Genomic DNA, 21,393 nt, shown 5'->3' with positions numbered 1-21,393 from the left:
TTTTCTGTAAAAATGTTTTGCTACTTAAGCCAAATTATCCTTTACTCTTTAATTCTTAAAAATACTGTACTGACAAAATTAAAGGTAATGACAACATTAAACATCAAACCTGTGTATTTGATGTATCAGTAGTTAATCTTCATTTGTAAGGCTAAATTCAACAGGGAGGTCATTCACTGTAAACTAGCACATCTGCTCAACATTCACTGAACTCCATATTCAAACATGATTTACATTCAAGAACAAGACTTGTGTACAGCAGCAACTGTACATCGCATAGTGTTACATACGCACCTACAGTATTGTAGGTAATGGTTGGGAATAGTATTTTACTACGGTATTTTTCATACAGTAGCTCTAACAACTATTTAACCTTCTTTGTGTCTTTTTGCGGTACTGACTATACTTCAGTATACTAAAGCTACTCCAAAATTTAGTCTTAAGCGCTGTTTACACTATTAAACTTTATGTGAAAAAAAAGTATAATGTGCCCAAATATGGTAGCGATATGACATCATTGTGTCCATATTTTGGGCACTTCACATGAAGTTTGATAGTGTAGACAGAGCTTTACAGTACTGTACCAAAATATGTCACCCACACAACACAGTGGGAAAAGGCTGTTTAGTTTTCCCTCTTAAAGGGGCCTTTCAACGCTGGATGGTTGCATTGGTTTTCTCAGGCCCCTTAAGCCAGTGAGAAATCATAGCCATTTACGTCAATGCACCCACCTTCATCATTTTCCATGAAATATTCAGGAAGTCAATTTTGAAGGTGTGCCTCCCAAGTGAGGGTGTACGCTCAATTCTGAACATGGCCATAATAAAAATCAATGAATAATATCAGAATGTGCCTAAACAAAGTGTCAAATACAGCGGCATTAATCAAATGAATCATGTACAAGAAGGTAGTTTATCTTATGGATGACACATGATAAAGACAGCAATGTTTGACAGGTATCCAATGATGACATTATTTCTGATATTGTGTTATTAAATTTTCCTTATAGAAAAATATTCTGGTGAAGATTTTGTATAATATAATAGCAATAATGTTCTGCAAACTGTGGTTGCTATGGTAGTTTGTAATTTCAGCGTAGAGAGTTACTACTATGAACCGACCACACGGTTTAGATTCATTAAAATATGTATGCAGGTTTGAATTTTAATTCATTATGTGACATTAGTAGCCTTTAGGGCACAAACTATTTTAGCAAAGTGCACTATAGTAGAATTTGTATAGGTTCGATAATTATAAAGAGATGGCAAAAAAAAAATATTGGTAAATTAAGTCTTCAGACTTGTGTTAAAGTACACACTAAAAATAACAAGAGGTTGTAATTTAACAAAATCATAGCCTAGAGTAATTTAGGACCTTTTAATCTGTTACACTCACATTTTACAAGCTGGTCATTCAGAAACTTGTTGTTCATTACTGTTGAAAAAGAATTGAAGTAAAAGTACATGGGGAGTATCATTGAAGTGAAGTGTTATTTTTTTCATGCGTTTTTGATTGAATTCTATTGGAAGCAGTAGTGCGAATGGAAGGCCTGCCCAACAATAACACCCTTGCTTACCCAAATAACAAGTCAAAAATTGAACATCAATAGCAGGGTCTAATGTTAGCCCTAGGCATTGATTTCAATCTGCTTTACCTTTTCAGTACGGAATTTAATTTTGTTTTTCTTTTAATTGTGAATATGTGGTCCATTGAGCCGACTTTGTTTGTATTGCGTTCTCGTTCTGTTTTCTAGTTTTGTCTGCCAGGGCCATTAATCATATCGGTATTGGCTAATGATAACAGATAGAAACCAAAGCTCTTGTGTTCACAGGCTACGTGTTGTTTTCCTTGTCATATTTCACAAATCACAGAAACTATTTTGTTATATGTTTGTGCCTAGCTTATATGGATAAACCGATAATAGCCATCTGTCTCCCAAAGAGAGGAGTGTAATATAAAAAGAACAATACTGTATTGGAATAATAAAACCATACCATACGTACAGTTCTTTAAAATGTCTTCTTTGAATTTATTTTTAATGTTGTTTTTTAAAAAAATTTACAAAAGTTTCTGATTTCAGATCAAAGAAACATAAGCCTATTTCAAACGGGGATTCATTAATCTAAAATGTCTAACGCATTAGTAGAGATTACAGCCTTGTCTATTGCACATGATTTATGTATAAGGTTGCTTTTGAAGAAGTTTATAAGTGGTTTTCAACCATTGCAACCTTTCTCATATTTCATATTTAGCATGATATTATTTGATGTGAAATTGCTTGATTTGTCAGGATGTGAATAGGACACATAGGAATCTCAAGTAGACAACAGAACAAGTATTGTGAAAAGAAAACGCTTTAATTTATGAGATATGTTAACAAAGACGCCGGAAAAATGCATCAATGGGTTTCTACCATTACATTGTGTATAATATAATATTCTTTGATATAACTATCGGATTATTTAAACTTTTTTTTTAGATTTTTTTTTCTGCCAACACTTGTTTGCTTTGTGTATTACATCCATTGCCTATCCATACTTGGAGTACTGTATAGGGTTTATTTCTAACGTGCATTGACAACAAATGACGCAAATATGGCATTCGATAAATGATGAATGAATAAAAGCTTCATAGGGGATTTTTCGCGCCGCTCCTTTACGCAGTTATCAAAAGAACGGAAGCATTAGGAAACAGTTACTATGCAGTAGCTTATTGTTTACTACGGCTGAAAAAAATGGGTATTTGGACACTTGGACTGGGCACACATTAAAACACGTCTAGGAAAAGAGAGTCTATAAATATCTGATAAATATGGAGATGCATGTAGACAGTAGTTATCTTGAGCAGCATTTTTTGTAATAAATATTTCTTGTTTATTTTGCAAATCTGGGCTGCAACCTTCTGCCTATATTTGAAACTATCCTTGCATAGAAATAGGCCGAATCTATTCTAAGGTTATATCAATGATGCCTTGAACAAAATGCCCTTAATGTAATGGAAAATGCTGTATAGCAACCAATTAGAGGTCAGAGTTCAAAGAAAAATTGATTAATCAGCACTAATCAGATTTTCTATCTCCTGAGTGTTAAACCTCACAAAACATCAAATACACAGCCACATAATTGTGTGTCTGGGAAAGCTGCTAGGATCTGATCAATTAGATTTACCAAGTGAAGAAGAACCGAAGTTATTCCTTGGAGATTGTCACTATTGATTCTCGATACATCAACCAGGATCAAGCCAAGATTGTAACTTAAATGAAACACTGTATCAGGAATATTTACTGGGTTGCGTCTCCAAACAAGATAACCAAATTAAATACGTTGGAACAGAGAATTTGAGATTTTATCGATATTAAATATTAATATGTATTTCATGAAAAATATTTGATACAGTAATGTAATTTAGGGTAGTGTTGCATTCCTGTCGGAGAAAATCTCAATAATTAAAAGTTTGCAAAATGGACTGAATCATTTGTCAAAGAAAATATACTTTGTATTAAATATACAGAAACAACATTTTTATTTCACTAGTCAATATTGTTGGATTGTTGTACTGTATAGATCTGTTTGTCATGTAAAAAGCTTTTTTGCTGTAATAAATTTAAACTCATTAAAGTTGTGTTCAAACCATATATATATCTACACAATGATAAACTACAATATTCTATATATCTGATAATGGATTGTATAGTAATTCTTCCTCAGAATTTCAAAATTCAATTTCTTTGATTTCAAAAAAACCTATCAAAACCAGATCATCTTGTGCATCAAAGAAATTTTAGTATTAAAATTATGAGAGAATAAATAATTTATTTTGATTTGGTTTCCGTAAATGTAATTACCAAAACTGTATGAAAAGATATGTTAGATGCTTCTTTGACCTACGTGGACTGGATTTACAAGAGGTTACATCTTCAATTAAACCGAGTAATTACATAGGTTAATATGTTATATGAGATGCAGCCATCTAGGTATCTGCCGTTAAATTTATGGTTTAATATAGTGCCGGTAGTTGTTAATAAAATGTGCAAAATGATAGTATATTCTAAGATAATTAAAATGCATATATTAGAAAGGGTTAGCATAAAAAATAATTAAAACACATTGTACTGTATACATGATTCCCTTAACATAATTGAAATACATAATATACTGGAATTACATGAATATTATGTTTACACACATTAGTATGTGATTGCAATTAATTTACAATTCAAAACGATATTGAACGCCAGGTTAGTGATCTGGAAGTCGTGGGTTCAAATCTAACCTGAGTATTCGCAATGTACTTGGTATAAAATAAGATAATCTTTATTGTCATAAACACAACAAGGCGAACATGAAATTTGTTTTCCTTTGATGCTTAAAAACGCATACAATATATAAAACATAAAAAATATTAATACAATACATTAAAACTATTAGTAAACGAGTTATATTTACAGAAGGAATAAAAAACAAACTATCTTTGAAATGTTGAGTTGGAAACAAATTAAAAGTACAAATTATGTCAGAGTATAAGCAAAACATCTGCCCAAATTTCTCATTAATTTTGATGTTTTAATACAGTTTAGTAAATTACATTATAAATACAATAACATGATGTAGCCTTGTTAAATAATTAGAAGTTTATTATTATATTACATAAACTTTGATGGCGTAACCTTTTATAATAATTGAAAATTAATTAAAGCATTGGAAATTGAAATGGTTTTGATACTTGTAAGCATTTGCCATGAGTCAAAGTCAGATGGAGACAGGAGTATATTCTAGTATTGATTTTGCGATTGGCTTTGGCATGCTTTTGATAATAGGTCATTGATTGTATCTGCAATCTGCAGACATATTGGAGTTTTCTGTTGGCTTTTTTGTACAAGTGCTCTAAAAAAAAAACCAGATAAACTTACTGATTGGTTAGAGGTTATTCAGGTTTCTCCTCTTTTTTCTCCACCCTTCATCTCCCCTCCATCTCCCCTCCCTATTCTAAATACTGTATAGGCATATCAAATTGAAAAAAATTATAAAATATTGAGAATTTTTTTTTGTTTTACAGAAAAGTTGACGCATAGTCAAACGTAATCTTTGTTTGCCATTTCAACCCCATGTCTAAATCCTGACGACGCCCATTTAAGATATTTTTTCTTGCGGCCTTTGTAGATATGCCGTACGATAGACATCCTTCTTCATCCAATCTATTTAATGCACATGTTGCTATTACTATAAATGTTTGTCTTTAATACTATTCATTTAGCTACGGCAGTACATCTTTAAGCGGATTTGATGTTGGAAATAGAATATTAAAGAGATATTAAGTGATTTCCTGAACGATTGAACTACATCTGATGTTGTCTTAAATTATCTTTTACTGATTTTTGCCAATTTCCATTACTAGCTACGTTCCCAGAATGCATCATTATAGCAGTCAGGTGATCAAACATTAGAATGGCTCTTAAAATAAGTTAAAATAATTAGATTTTTAAAATTTTAATTAACTATCAGATTAAATTTGTTTTACCTCTGTTATTTGTTTAATTACATTGAGAAAAAAAAGTAGTTTCATTTGTCGTTTTTGATATACCATCCTTTTTATTATTGATGTTTTTGAAATATAATGTCTTTATATATTTGCTTGATGTTGTTAAATTGTAATTAGGCACTATAAAGAAAATAGTGTACTGCGAGTACTACTAGCAATTTACATTTAAATTATAATTTTTTTGCCTAAAGAAATAAGCTAAAAATATCACTGACATTCTGAGAAGATTGCCACTATTTACAAGATTTGTTTTTATTAGTTGGCGTGGGACATGTTTGACACAGATTATTTCTCCGACGAACACAGCAAAGAGACTTTTAACATTTTCTGCCGACGACATATACCTTTTAGAAGTCCACTGGGATTTTTTTTATTAGGCATTGCAAAGCGTTTTACGAAACGAAAAGAAGATGTAGCTGAAGATGGTATTAAATGATTCTTTCCGTTTGTATGCTTTCACCCTATTATGTATTTTTACCCAGAGGGTAGTTTCCATTTATTCTGTGTTATTATTAATTATATGATTGTTTAAAAATGTATTGTCCCCCAAAACATAAAAAATAAAGATTAATAAAATCAGACTTTAAATATTATTACATGACATTAAAATGGGATATTCAACAAAAATGTTGAAAAAAGAATGTGATTATTATAGACTATAGTTCTATTAAAATCAATATTCAGAAAAGAAATCTTAATTTTATATCATAATAGTACACTATACTTTTCCAAAACAATTTTGTTTTCTTTCAAAGTATCAACTTCTTTAATTTTATTTTTTTTGTATACTATGTGTTCTTCAGCTTTACTGTATATGACATGTATTATATATTACTTTGTGTTTCTTCATCTAGTTCATTATTACTTTTTTGTATGCTATCTTGTATACAAAATGATACCTGGCAAACTGTCATGTTCTCCTTGTTTTTTAGCGTGAACTTAATATATCCTGTGTTCTTAAACAAATAGTATAAGTATCTATATATCCTATATTGCTATTAACATTTGAGTTTGAACCTGGGAATATATGAAGAAGACAAGAAATAATGAAATGAATTTATATAGCAATTTGTGATCGTAAAACAGAATTTTGCTTATGGGGTATTAAAGAATATCGAATGGCGCCAGACATACTCTATATATATATTCTATTGTGAATAAACTGCATCGCAAGGGATGTCTGGTAAAAGATATCGTAGTTATATTTTTATTGGCGTCAATTTTCATAACCGTAGCAGCATACTGTTGTTGGTATACCGTGATCAGTCATATTTTAATATTATAGAAAAATTATTTTATGTTGTATTGATTACTAAATGACCTTGAAGGTTTTCTATGAATAGTTTTCACAAATTTCATACAATGGGATGTTTTAAATTAGTACATGTTATTACTTGTTGTAATTGTAAATGATAATGTTTGTGCAGATATACCATAATGTGGTAGACAAAAGTGGGTTTGTTTCTTCCAACCTGTATCTTGGGTTTTAACTTATAATCTAATAAGGTTTACTTATACACATGATCAATATAAAACTAAAAAAAAAAAATAAAATGAATATAAATATTTGACTTGTTTTAGAACCTAGGAACATCATGTTAAATTGTGGGACAATGTGCTTCCTAAATGCCAATTTACACAGACGAGCGGTAACGGTTAGCGAAAAAACGTGTAGCGTGTTCCACTGAATATGTATCTATCCTGTGCAGTAACCCCCCGTCCGCTCCGTGTTGTGTGTAAATGGTCATAAGGAATAACATAGATTCTATATATATATTACCGTTACCGCTGCTCATCTGTGTAAATTAGCCTTTACTAGATTCTTGACACAGTTTTAAAGGATTCTAGGTTCAGACAACGACCACTGAGAAAATATACAGAGAATATCTTCCGATTTTTAATAATGTTCTTCTTTCTTAATGACATTGTTTTTTTAAAAATTTTCAACAGGTATAAATGCTGAGATGTACTATGTGCGTGACAGTACATTGAATAACTATGCTCTTCAGTTTAGTGTGCGTATACCAGCTGACATCAACAGCCTCAATTTCACCTGGGAATCCTCAGATACTCCTCAGGTACCGTATGAACTCTTTTCACTTCATGTTTTTTACAGTGGTTAAGACCATCCATTTGGCAAGGGGTTGCGACGCACTCGCTCCATTGTTGGTGGTAGAACAAGGACTATAAACCAGTCCAGTGTACAAAGAGTATTCATTTGCAGTTTAAAGAGTACAAAACATCTTTGAAGAGGAGTAGGGTTACCCTGTTGTATTACTGTAGATCATACACTGCCATGAACAGAAGATGCTGCTGAACTGACGCCGTGACACTTCTAAAGTGTACACCGCCACAAGCGTTGGAATGGCACTATATAAGTATACAAGTTCTGCTTTTTGAAAACAGTGTTTCCTTCATGTTGTATATTTTAAGAAATTTTATTTATGTTTGTTTATGAATGAACGAAATAAATGCCATTTTGATTGATTGATTATCATATATTAAAATAATTTTTAATTTTAATTTTGTTTAGGTGTCGTACAAGATAGCATTGTTCACACACAATTCAAGTGTTCTAAAAAAACCGGTCTTAAGTATTCCTCCAGAAGGCAAGATTCCAGAAAAGACGTCAGGTTAGATTTTGTTTGTCTACTAAATACTTAAATACTCATTTGTAATAAACTTAATGATTTAATACACTGCATTCTGTTATTGTACAACTTTGGTGCTAACTATGAACAGATTTAATATACTATACAAGAATCAATATCATTGGCCATGTTTGCTTTCACATACTCAAAGTACCACTTTAAGTACTTGACTCAACTCAATTTATCAGAGTTTTCCATAGTAGTGAGGGAGGTATAAATGTATCTTGAAAATGTGTAATCAATATCATTGCGGTATGCCTAGAGATTTTTGTTTGAAGTCTGCGTAATGACACACAACAAAGTAGATAATTTGTATGTGGGCTCTTCAGGATACAAAGTAAATGGCAGCCATTAAAAACTAATGTAAAATGAATTAACCTGTTTAGTAATCAAACAGTAGGGTTTGATGATAGTCAGTAAAGTAAAATAGACAATTTTGAAAAGGAAAAATAATATAGTTTCGACCTGCTTTTCTGTAACGACTTTCAGGTAGGAGAAAATGTCATGTATTTTCTATAATCTCTATCTCTTTTTTATCTATCCTCTTTTCTTCATAGTTTAGTCACTATTTTGATTGATGTTTCGTCAAACTAGCTTAGTACCATTTTGCAGATTTATGTGGTATATTATTAGCAATATCATAATATATTTTTAGTATAACTTTGTGTGAGTAATAAGATTCAGATCAACTTTAATGGGCAATGTTAAGCTAACTTTTGAGGGCTGAGTCGTTTCAAGATGGCCTCGGGGAAAGACATCAATAATTTTTATTTTCAAAATGCTTGTAAAATTGATAAGGATCAAGTTTATGCGTTTCTTTTTAAAGTGATTGGTTTTGTTGTGTAGGATAAAATGATTATAAGCTGATATGTAGAGATTATATTCAGCTGATATGTAGGGATTATATTCAGCTTATGCTGTTGCAGCTTTAAAGTGTTTTTATTTTGCTGAATAATGAACTAATTCTGGTGAAACTAAAGTCAAATCTATGTTGCTCTAACTAATGCACAATCTTTCATAGGCTTAGGTAGAACATTATGTTTATTAATTTTGAGTATTTTTTGTCGGGCGCAGTGAAGTGAATGACATGAATCAATATATAAGGAAATACAGTATATGCAGGCCCGTATGCAGAATTTATAATTGGGGGGTGCGAGCGAAGCGAGCAACAATGGCTGGGGGTCCAGGGGCCGAAGGCCCCGGCAAAATTTGCGTTATTTATTTTATTTATTTTATTTTATGTCTTTAGGCAATGTGGCCAAGGATTACCAATAGTGAATTAATCACTGTCCTATCAGATAGGTGGTAATCCCCCTGATACAGGGGCTATTGTGTGAACCAGTTCACCGGGGTAACCCCCTACTCTTTTTCGAATAATGAACTGGGTTCTTTAAAGTACACACAGGTTATAACTGTGTACACTGGACCTACGGTTTATAGTCCTTATCCGAGAAGACTTGTTCCACCACCAGAACTAGGAGCGAGTCGGCGTTCTAAAGACTGATTTAAGACTCTGTTGTGGCTTGGGCTAGTTGAACGATGGACACCAGAACTTAACGCTTTCATGATGTTTAAAGGCCAACTCAGACAGCGTCGTTGGCCTTCCTTCCCTTGTTTAGGCGCCGTATTCGATAGTGTCTGTATTTCCAGACACGTCTTTACCGCCGGTTAAGTTGTCTGTATTTCCAGCAAACACTTTACCGCGTACCGCGTACATGAAGCGCTAAGCTATTTAAATAAGACAAGAAAAAATAACAACAAAGGAAATAGTGGACCTTTTGGGACTTGGGGGGGGGGGGGGTGCGTTGAGTGCAGACGGCCCTGATATGTTTGATGCCGTTTAATATTAACATGCGCCTTTCAATCCCAAGGTCCAAGGTTCAATTTTGACCCAGTTTATGAAATAAGAATTTGTTAATACTTAAGTAACATTGAGTAGCCTAACTATCTTACTTAACAAAAACGCCGATATCTCCGTTTTATACCCCTTTTTGAGCACATCTTTATTTTTGTAGGAAATGGGAATTTGTTAATCATTTATTATGGTTGAGTGAATATTTTTTTTTTATGTTGATGTTTCCGTCTCATATCTCCATTTTTAGAGCACATTCTTTATTTCTGTTTAGCTAAATGAGTAGTCTAAATAATAAAATAAACACCTTTAGTTGTTTGGCCTACATGTGTATTTGGGATATTGCTAGATCATTACTGTAATGTTATCTTTACAGAATATTATAGATGTTTTGTTGTTCTATCTACTGTAGTTTCTTCCTATGTCAATATTAAAGAAACGTGCGATATAAACGCAAATAACGACTGCAATTAATTACAAATTATATTAAGTACATCATAATGAAGTAATGTATATTCGTGTTAACATTAATTTAAACTTAGTACTATTTTAGGTCCTATATTCTGTAGTACAATGTTATCCTTAATATTGCTTGTTGATGAGAGTCAATATAGAGTAAGGACTCATTAAATAATAAAGTACAATAGTTTAGTTGAGAATTAGATAAATAACTTGAAACAATAAGAGTGAAGTACATTGACAGGAAGTTTCTTTCCATGCTATAGATCCAATACAACTTTACTGTAAAATAGCAGCTAAAACTGTGTCTAAAGCTACACTATCAAACTTTATTGTGACATTTTGATGTGCCCATTTATGGACAATCATGATGATGTACTGTAATATTTGGACATATCACTACCTTAGGCACATCACACATTTTTTGTCAAACTAGTTTGATAGTGTAGACAGAGCTTAAAATTTGAAAACATTTTAGTGCTTGGCATGTTTTAGAGGTTGACACCAATGTTGCAGTTATACATTAAAACACAAATCTCCCCTTTTAACTGCAAATACTGTAAACCATTCTGTTCAGGAGGGTTTCTTTTCTGCGAGTTGCGAGTTGCGAGTAGGAAAATGTGAGTTGCGAGTCGAAAAATGCAAGTTGCGAGTCGGAAAATGAGAGTTGAGAGTCCGAAAATACGAGTTGCGGGTCGGAAAATGAACACTCTCTATTCAGAAGCTTTTTGTTTTTAGACCTACTGTACCAGTAAGCTTATACATGAGAATTTATAAATGAATATATGAATATAAGAATTGAATTATAAACTAGAATAAGAAGAATGAGTTTTGATATAGGGATTTCTTATGACAAACCTCGATGATGTTTTGCTGTGCGACACATGTAGGCCGTATTATGACATTTGAGTTCTACAGTAATCTTTAACCCTCTAGCGTTTATTCCATTCACATCCTTCATTTCAAACAATATACATTCAAAAACTTTAAAGAAACTAAGCTAGGTTGAAATCTTATTTGGCAAGTTAATGTCGCACGAAGATAAGTAATCAATAACTACGGAAATAAAGACGTGCATAGAGATTTATTTCGGAATTAAAGAAGATAAATTTTGATGATCTAGAAAAGTGATAAATATTCAATTTCAGCGTTTACCCGACTTTGATTCTTTTTGCTTCGTTATTGCAGGTAAACTGATAAATGACTTTTTTTTTTTAAATATTTCAACCGTTTGACTAAATTGATTGATTTCTTCAGAAATAAGATGTTCAACTAGCACAGATTTAAGATTCTTTCTAGCAAACTGCCTCACGGCGTTTGCTGAACTCTCTTGTCAGCATTTTCATCATCAATTAAGATTTTTATTTTTGATTTATTAAATATACTTGCAGAGAATATATTTACTCTAGTTTATTTTTATGATGTAACTTGTATTAAATTCTTCATACTTTTTTATTTAAGCTAAATGTTTATTGTTAATTGTTGCTATTTGTCAATTATTACTATTATTCATTCATTTAAATTGGATCATGTTTTTATCTCGAAATGTAATTTTTAAAGATAGGCTGCAGAAGTTTAACAAAATAAGACTTAAACTAAGATTTGAACTAGGGGTTTCTGCTTGGCAGATTTCCCCTACTTTTAGACCAAAGAGGGTTGTAAAGCTCGATCTGTCTACACTATCAAACTTTATGTGACAACAAAATGTGATGTGTTCATATATGTACATGATGATGTCATATCACTACCATATTTGGGCATATCACACTTTTTTTGTCAAACAAGTTTGATAGTGTGGACAGAGCTTAAGTTCAAGTAGAATATGATTTCATTGGTATTTCAAAAAATGTTAGGTCGTGTTCGTACGGTGGTTAAAATAAGCGCTTAATTTCACCCATGCCTCGGGTTATAAATTGAGCGTTGTTCGTACTTGAAATATTTAACCGCTTAAATGCTTAATCGACGAATCACAAACCGGAAATTACGTTTTAAGGTCAGTTGTCTTTACAACCTACGACCCCATTTTCGCACGCTAGTTTCGTGTTGTATATTTTTTACTCGCGATCTTTCTTTACAATAACAATTACTTGCTACCTTTTACACTGCTTATCCTTGCGACAAACCTTATGCCTCTTAACGCCGATAATCCTGCCGAAATATGCCTTCTCCTGACGACCATTATTTTACTCATTGACGAAGAATTTGAGCCCAATGTTACACGACGGAAACACCACCGACCAGCGGCTCCCCGACCAGCTAGGCCTACTAAGCGGTCTACACCAACAAGGACAGCACCAGCTGACGATCGCTCTCGAAGCGTGTATGGAAGAGCTTCGTAGGAGAAATGACGGGCCTAGGCAGCGAACGTTTGTCAAAATTTACACATTGCCTCTATCGGAGATTTATTATCCTCGAAGGCCGAGTATAATTGGATTATCGCTGAAATAACCTGCAAATTTGGTGAACATTTTACCTCGAATTTTTTGTAGCCTGAGGCAAAAGTTAATTGGATCACGCGAACGGAAATCGGGAATAAGCTGGTATTTTCAACCCCTACGAACAGGCCCTTATATTAAGCTTATGCTTCTTTAAACTATAATATTATTGATGTCTACTCTACCAACATAGAACGTGAATGTTGTTTTTCTCCTCCCAATTGAGTCGGCGTTAAAGAACCCGTTCTTTAATACCATAAAGCCAATTAGACGTTATTAGTAAACTTGCAAGCTAGATCAATTAACTGTACACATATTTGATCACATTGCCCCTAGGCTTCATTCTTAGCAATACCCTTCATTAACATTATCTGTCAGTGCCATATTGTTGGAACTGTGTTGTTGATATGATCTATAAGGTTAATATAGCTTTTAAATTTATGTTACAGCATGAAACTAGTTCTTTTTTATTTTATTTATTACGGTATATATAAAATTACAAAAACAATAGCACATAGCTAATAACGTTTGTATTACAATAAAAAATATTGAAATGAAATCTATAAAAACTACAAAAATAAATTCGGAATATACAATTACAAAATTTCACAATTATTCACTAAAATTTAAAATATTAAGAATCTTAAAATATATACACAATTTTGGAAAATACAATTGCACTTTTATTTAAAAAAAACGAAAAATTTACATTATAATATACTAAAGTAAAACCTATCTGCACTGTTCTTTATTTGATTATTATTATTATTATCTTTTAGTATAGGTGGCAACATTGCACAATTATTCACTAAAATATTCACAACATTAAAAATCTACAAAAATATATTAAATTTCGGAAAATAAAAGTTTACAGTATATATTAATATTAAACGTTGTCTGCAGTGCTCTTCATTTGATTATTTTAGGCGGTAATATTGCACAATCATTTATTATATATTTTTTTAATTTAATTTTTCACAGGAGAAATTTAATTTGTTTATAATATAGGGAATCGTTGAATTTTTATATCGGTTAGTTTTTATTTTAGGTAATGTAAATCTATTGGGGTTACGTAATCTAGATATATTAGGTCTTTCAGCAGGCAGCATATTACGATGTCTCTCTGACTTAAGGATACCTTCTCCAAATTTTAATGTTAATTTTTCTCTACGTTCAGCAAGGCTGGTAATTTTAAGTTGAGTAAGGGCCGTATCATAGCTCTCATAGTCCTGGCCAAGTATAATTTTGCATGCTCGCTTTTGCAACCTCTCAATTTCATTGGTCTGATGTTTTGTAATGCTAGAGTGCCAAACAACACATGCATACTCAGTCAGCGGCCGAATATAGAGTTGATAAATACTTAACATGTCACCAATAGGTGCACTATATCCTCTCAATGCATAAAGAAGAAACATTCTTCTACTTTTCCCTTGAAGATATTAGGTTTTAACTGTTTGTCAATAGTTTTTCTATGGACCAGAGATTCAGAAATAAAATAATAAATTTAATGGGACCCCTACCTTGTGTAATTCATTCATTAATTTATACACAATTATTCAGTTATTTGACAATAATAATTGATGCCCGCTCTAGAAGCAATAGTAATTAAAAATACAGAACAAATTTTATTTTAACAGGGAGATCGTTCCACAATTGAGGTCCAGCTAATAAGAGACATGATGCACTATATAAATCTACACCATTATTATTACTCACAACATTTTTAATTTATGGGAATTGTAAAATAAACCAGTGGGTGTATAGATTAGATCAAATAAACAGCCAGAGTTTAAACTTGTCACTGGTTGAGTTGAAATGTTGTAAATTTTGCACAATTTTTTTTGAAAATTATTTTTTACAGATAAACTTTTGTTCATTCTGGAATTCTACCAATAAATCACAAAAACCACAAATTCTAAGGAAAACATAAATAATAAATATTGTGTTTCCGTTTATACTTTTGATCTCTCTGTAATCAACTGTTACAAAAGGTTATAAACACTGTAGATATCCAACTGTTTACTATATTTTAAGCAAATTTAGATTTTTTTGTAAATTAAGATTTAAGGAGGAGGCCAGTAAATCAGCCACTAACCTTAATGGCTAAGTTGCTATCTGGCCTCTCTGGTCTAAAAAAATTTTCATAAAATGAAATAAAAATAAAATATATGTCATTGACAATTTCCATTATCAATTAATAATACAAATCTCTTCCAATTAGAAAAAATACATAATTTTATTATGTTACTGACTCTAATATTTTACATCATCACGGTTCAAATGTCGGATGGCTTGTTTTTTTATGTTGTTTAAATGTTAATAGATGTAAATTTGTCGTGTATCCTATGTTTGTTTATATCTCAGACTGTTTATTAATTATATTATATTACATTGACATTTATTGAGATTCGCTCATTAACCACGTCAATCACATGGCAACAGACAAATATCTGCTGTAGCTAAATAAAACAAGACTCTATGATTTAAAATAAATCTAATATCAAAAATACACTGAAAAAACTTTAAAAAAAGCCATACTGTCATATATCAAACTTATTATTCTAATTTATAAATTATAATAAATGTTTTAAACATACTATTAATATTTAAATTTAACAAAATTAAACATTGGTGTATTTATTTATTTTCTCAACAGAAAATTTCCTTTTTTATTTAAATGTTGAAAGTTATTGCAGTCTTGTTCAAGATTTTACATAACATTAAACATATTGCTTTTACTGTACTTAATATTCAACAGAAATTAAACACCACTCAATGCTAAAGTCCCAAATCGAATATTACAAAATGTTGTGTAAAAAATGATTGAATATGTGTTTTATGGGTTAAAATGCTAAAACCTGATGAGATCATACAAGTACTTTACATTTATAATCCCTAAAGTATCATAAACAATATTAGTATAATATTTGTGTTTTAACAGACACTATTAGGTCTATCAGTGTAATCTTCATGAAGCGATATGATATGATTTTATCGTTTACTTTAGACTCGTGCTTCATTTCCCCGTAAGCTATTATTATTTCAGTGCTAGGCCTGGCTTCAGGGGAGATGAATGCTTTTATATGATCATTTCAAAATATATGTTGTTGCAGCATATGACCTTCTTGTATTGCATTTATTATTATTGCCAGATAAATTTGGTTCATTTCTTACAGCACAGTTGACTATGAAGACTATTGTGAGAAGAAAATATATTTAATGTGAATGATTGTTTCTGCTCTACTATTTTTCAAAATCATATTTTAAAATATACGTTGAAAAACAGTTCAATACCGGTATGTTAAAATTGCCAAAATTGCTCTTGTCCCACTAAATTTCATAGCATAAAAGCAGTAATTCTGTTTGGTCCATGCATATTACTTGCTGCTGAGAAATAAGTACTTGTTAGAACTTGCCGAATAAATTATAACAATTTGCAACAAATATTTCATTCTTCTTTGATCTTTTACCAACAAATTCTACATTTACCAAATCTCTGCTGTAAACCATTTTCTTTCCAAGTAAATCAATCCACAAGACGTTTTACCATCCTAATTATTTCACTCCTCAGGACATGTTATAAACAGGACATTTTCGGAAGACATGAATCAAGCAAAACCACACCATACAAAGACCTTTTTATTACTCTGATATTTTCACTCCTTACTACAAGTTGTAAACAGGACATTTTTGTTAAACATGAATCAAATGAAATTGAAAGTTTTACTACTTTGTTAGTCTGGTTTTCACCATTGAACCTTTGGAAGGGCAGTGTAGTACTAGCTGAGACAATCACTAACAGTAAATCATCAGTAGATGATTAACGTGTTATGGAGATACTCACAAACTAGCTACAGTTGTTCATTAACAAACTACGATTTAAGACGATAGGTTTATCTTAATACTAATTGTTGATCACATTCACTCGTAACTCTAGTAAGGTTAACTATGTATATTTTTCAGTCACATTCTCTGTTAAATTATCAGAAAAGGATGATTTCCGCAACTTTATATGACTCATAATTTGCTAAAATGTTGTAACTTGGGGTTATTTCTACATGAATAATAACAACATTTATTCAACATCAACAGATGGTTTACATTGTTTATGGTCAAGACACACAGAAGCCAAAGTGGCTTGTCTTTGTAGTCCCTAAGCATAAAACATAGATGCATTAAAATTACAAAAAAATGACATTTTGAGACAGAAAAGCCGTGATATTTCATCTTTTGCTTCCAGTAGTTAAAGTTAGGAGCAACCAAACATATCTCAATTTGGTAGTCACAGATACCCTACCAGGTGACATACAATGTTATAATGTGTATCACCCAAGGATACAAATTAAGAAGATTCCCTGTGTTGTCATCTTAACCACTGGGTCAATAACGTGATAAAAGGTTACAATTTTCAGCAATACAATATACCTTCTTTTTACTCTTAAAGCATGCCATTTGCCCTGCAGTTGGCATATTATTGTTCATGTTGTCGCCATAAAATCATTTGCACTTCACGTTTACTAGAACCTTTATAACAAAATGAAAAGTCTTGCAACAATTTTTTTGCTGGTTTCAGCCCCAGAATGTTTTTATTTGTCTTGACCTAGATCAAACATTTGGTTTTATCTGAACTCTCTGAAAACCCAAAAATCAGACTTTTCTTGAGGCCCAAAAGGTCCCAAATTCATTTACTATTAGAAACACACTCCAAATACCAGACTTTCCAGAAAACCAGACATGTTAGGCTAGCACAAAAAGATGTCCGGTATTGGGAGAGTTGATTGTATTCCTTAGTAACAAGAGCAAAATCGTCTACATTGTAGTATAGAAATGTATTTTGATGGATAATATGAAAATCTATATATTGATTAGATTGTCTTCAACCTTAATTAAGGTATTTTCCATAATAAGATTTATGAAACTGATTTCCCCAAGGAAATGGTCTTTAATGTCTTGTATGATTCCAATAGATTTGATTGTTAGATAACAATATATAATATGCATACAATGCAGAGTATTATGTCATGTTGAAGATAATTGATCTTGATTTGTTTCTGTATTCAATGTCTTTATTAGTTTCTTCATCTTTGTCATAATTTTGTATATCTTAATTCATCTTATCTATTTGTCTACAGGCTTTTTATTATTAAATTATAATAACGTAACTAGTTGTCTATTACGTGATAAGCTTACCTGGATAACCCGACATAGGCCTTTTCCCCTTAAAGGAGAGAACATAAACCGAAAAGTAAAAGTTTCTTCCTGAACTCCCCTCCAAGACAGTGGTTTCGTCCATGAGCAACGCCATCAATGGGCCTCCTTTTACATGCTCATTGGTGTTTCTTGGAGGTCCCTTTCATCTTCTTTAAATTGTTTCTCCTTTTTGTTATGTATATTGTTTTGATGAGATGAATAAATAGATTGATTTATTATTATTATTCTTACATTTAATAATATTTTAACTGCAAACTAACTGCATCATAATTAACTGCTGGTTGTATGTTCATGTGATATAATTTTGTCAGACAACTTTAAAGCAAATGTTTTTGTTTTGCAGAATTTGTAGTTTATCTGGAATGCCTAAGTTCTGGCAATGTGAATTTCTTGATGCAAGTCAACTTAACTTACACAGATACCAACAATGTTACCACGTTAAATTTTAAACGTGAGAAAAAATGTAGAGTTGGTAAGTTACCAGCGTTAACATTTATTTTAGAACAAAAAAGAAAATGTGATGCCAACAAAAATGCTTCATTCTTCACATCACTGTGATGTGGCTTTCATTTTTAAAAATAAATGTTGTTTATGATATGAGGCACTTTGGTAACACAATGTCTTCATCCCACACCAGAAATTGGATATTGAAATGGGAATCCCATAGACTAAAAAATAATGTGATGCTGGTATATTATGGTCCTATTATGGTCCTATTACGGTCCTATTAATATTACAGTATATCTTTTGCATTGTACAGTACAGTATTTGCCGAAATTAAGAGAGGTTCCACCTGAGCCGCTTTTTTATAGTGCAGGAATAATATCACAGTGATGTTAAAGATGGATTATTTTTCTCACTGCCGGATCTAACCATTTTATTTAAGTATTTAAAGTTACTACAGTCCTGTGGAACTGGGTTAGAAATGAGTTCACCTTTTGAGTAATAAAAAGAAGATGATGATAACAGATTTGGCATGACTGATGGATTATAGAGGAAAAACCAACAACAATGAATGCATTTATCAATAAATTATGCAAAAACCGGAAAATCACTCAATGCAATTCAAATTTCCTCGACTAAATGTGTTAGAAAATTATAGATTTCAAGAACAGTTCCTGAGGCTGAAGAGAAAATGTTAAAATTGCTTTGATGAAGTTAGACCCATTTGCTTTGTGAGAATTGACATTGTTGGATTTAAATATAAGTTGTCTTCTATTTAGACAGCTCTGAACTATTCAACTTAGTTTTCATATGTAGTTCTCAACTGTTGTTGCATTTGATGCTTTTACATATTGAAATCCTATATCAATGAAAAGAGACTATGTTGAAAACTTTGAAAAATTGAGATTAAAATTGACAAATTGGCTATCTAAAACATTTTGTTCTGATGATCAATTTTGTTTGTATTTAAGCTTTTTAATGTAGAAATGCATTTTGGGATAGATCCTTCTGAATAGACTGAACGTAATTGCTTTTAAAATGATGGAAGTTGAACCTAAAATTGTTGGTACAAAGTGTTTCTCTTCTTCCTAAGGGTCTGTTTCTGCTGAAAAAATCAAAATAATCGATTTTTTCCAGTCACCGCAAACCACAAAAATAATCGCGTTGCAATTGAAAATTGCTACGACTTTAATCGGTTATTCAGGTAATCGGTTTTTAAAATCACGTCATCATTCCCCCACAGCGCAGTTCAAGTTATGAAAGGCCGATGAGAGTTGGTTTGTTTACATCCTATCGCTGCCTAAAACTCTCACATGTAGGATTAAAAATTACTCTTACCTAAAGCTATATTATTTGTAAAATAAACATCTAGGCCTACTACCGTACCACATACAACAGAATAATGATGTTATATTAATAAGGACACGTCGGCGAAAAAAGTACGTTTCGCCGTTCGTTGGTTCTACCTCCGGCCTATATAGGCTATATATTTCTACCGAAACAAGTCAACAGACAACAGGCCTAAACAATGTAAAACATCGTTAGCCTGGACTGGTGGTATGTAACGGGTGTACTTGTAACACAGAATCCTGGAGTCTCTCGGTATAATTCACCCCACAAAATAATAAAAATCAAATGTTTAACATTAATTGATTGTTATTCGGTCTACATCGCGATCGTGGTTTTGCTGATCGTCGTCGATATCGCGCAAATAAACAGCATGCTTTGTGAAGTGAAGTTTGTCATACTCTAGAGGTCAAAGTGAGGTCAATAATCGCTATTTGTGTTGCAGCTCAAAACTGCTCCGCAATAATCGGTTAAAACAAGAAATAATCGATTAAAACACGCAATGGATTGAGTGTTTTTAATCGGTTATTTTTAAGCGGTTATTTTATTTTGCGCCGTTTCTGCTGCCCAAAAATAATCGATTAAAAAAATAAACGGTTAATAATCGATTATTTCTGCTCAGCAGAAACAGGCCCTAAAGCTCTGTCTACATCCAACTAGTTTGACAAAAAAAATGTGATGTGCCCAAATATGGTAGTGATATTCCCAAATACGGTAGTTATATGAGATCATCATGTCCATATATGGGCATATCACAGATAGAACAGGCAGACTGTATACCAATTGTTGCAAAAGTAGAATCTCTATTAATTTCACGATTGACTATCTATGTTTCTTTCACCTGTCAATCAATTATGCAAGCTAGTTTTCTCTTTAAAAGGTATTGTGTTTTTTATGGAAGCAACACCTTAAACCATTCATTCCGTTTTCCTTCCTTTATTGATTTCAAACAATTAACACAAATTCCATCTTTTGTCTCTTTATTCCCGATGATTTACAACCATCAAATTGTATTTATATAATTATTATAACCAGACATCTACTTATATAACAAAATTCTTCATATTTTTATAATTGACAGCTGACAGCTGCTGTTTTTAAAATTTATTGAACTGATGCTACAAATAAATTATTTCATGATATCTAATAAATCATTTATGATCCCAAAAAGGTGGTTGTTGAAACAATGTGACTCTGTTAAACTGTTATAAAAAGATATTTTTGAGTCATATGAACGGAAAAGTTTTTTAATATGCTTTCGGTTTGCAAAACATATGGTAAGATCCGACAAAAGGAATTGTATAGATATTTCTGCTGATGTGCTCTGTACAAATGTTTCTGTTTAATGGGTGTTTTTAAAAGCTTTAATGGAAGTATGGCATTCCAATATAAGAGTTGTCATGTGACTTTAATGTTTATGTTCAAAATCTGTTTTTTTTTACTAATCTCGTCTGAA

The 21,393-nt window shown here is 31.8% G+C and overlaps 2 protein-coding genes across 2 annotated transcripts in view; one reads left to right on the top strand and one right to left on the bottom strand.

Moving 5' to 3' along the window:
• The window catches only part of LOC140049547 (S-formylglutathione hydrolase-like), a 126,865-nt gene that overhangs the window by 70,379 nt on the left and 35,093 nt on the right, over positions 1-21,393 (bottom strand). The window lies entirely within an intron of this gene.
• Positions 1-21,393, top strand: part of LOC140048726 (tyrosine-protein kinase RYK-like) — a 48,426-nt gene that overhangs the window by 16,989 nt on the left and 10,044 nt on the right. Inside the window, exons 2-4 of the mRNA XM_072093499.1 lie at positions 7,489-7,616; positions 8,072-8,171; positions 18,490-18,618. Coding sequence (XP_071949600.1) covers positions 7,489-7,616; positions 8,072-8,171; positions 18,490-18,618 — 357 coding nt within the window. The remainder of the gene's footprint in view (positions 1-7,488; positions 7,617-8,071; positions 8,172-18,489; positions 18,619-21,393) is intronic.

Source organism: Antedon mediterranea, chromosome 5 (assembly GCF_964355755.1).
Source record: "Antedon mediterranea chromosome 5, ecAntMedi1.1, whole genome shotgun sequence".
NCBI lineage: Eukaryota > Metazoa > Echinodermata > Crinoidea > Comatulida > Antedonidae > Antedon > Antedon mediterranea.
Note: the sequence above shows the minus strand (reverse complement) of the source record. Positions and strands in the feature narration are given on the sequence as shown.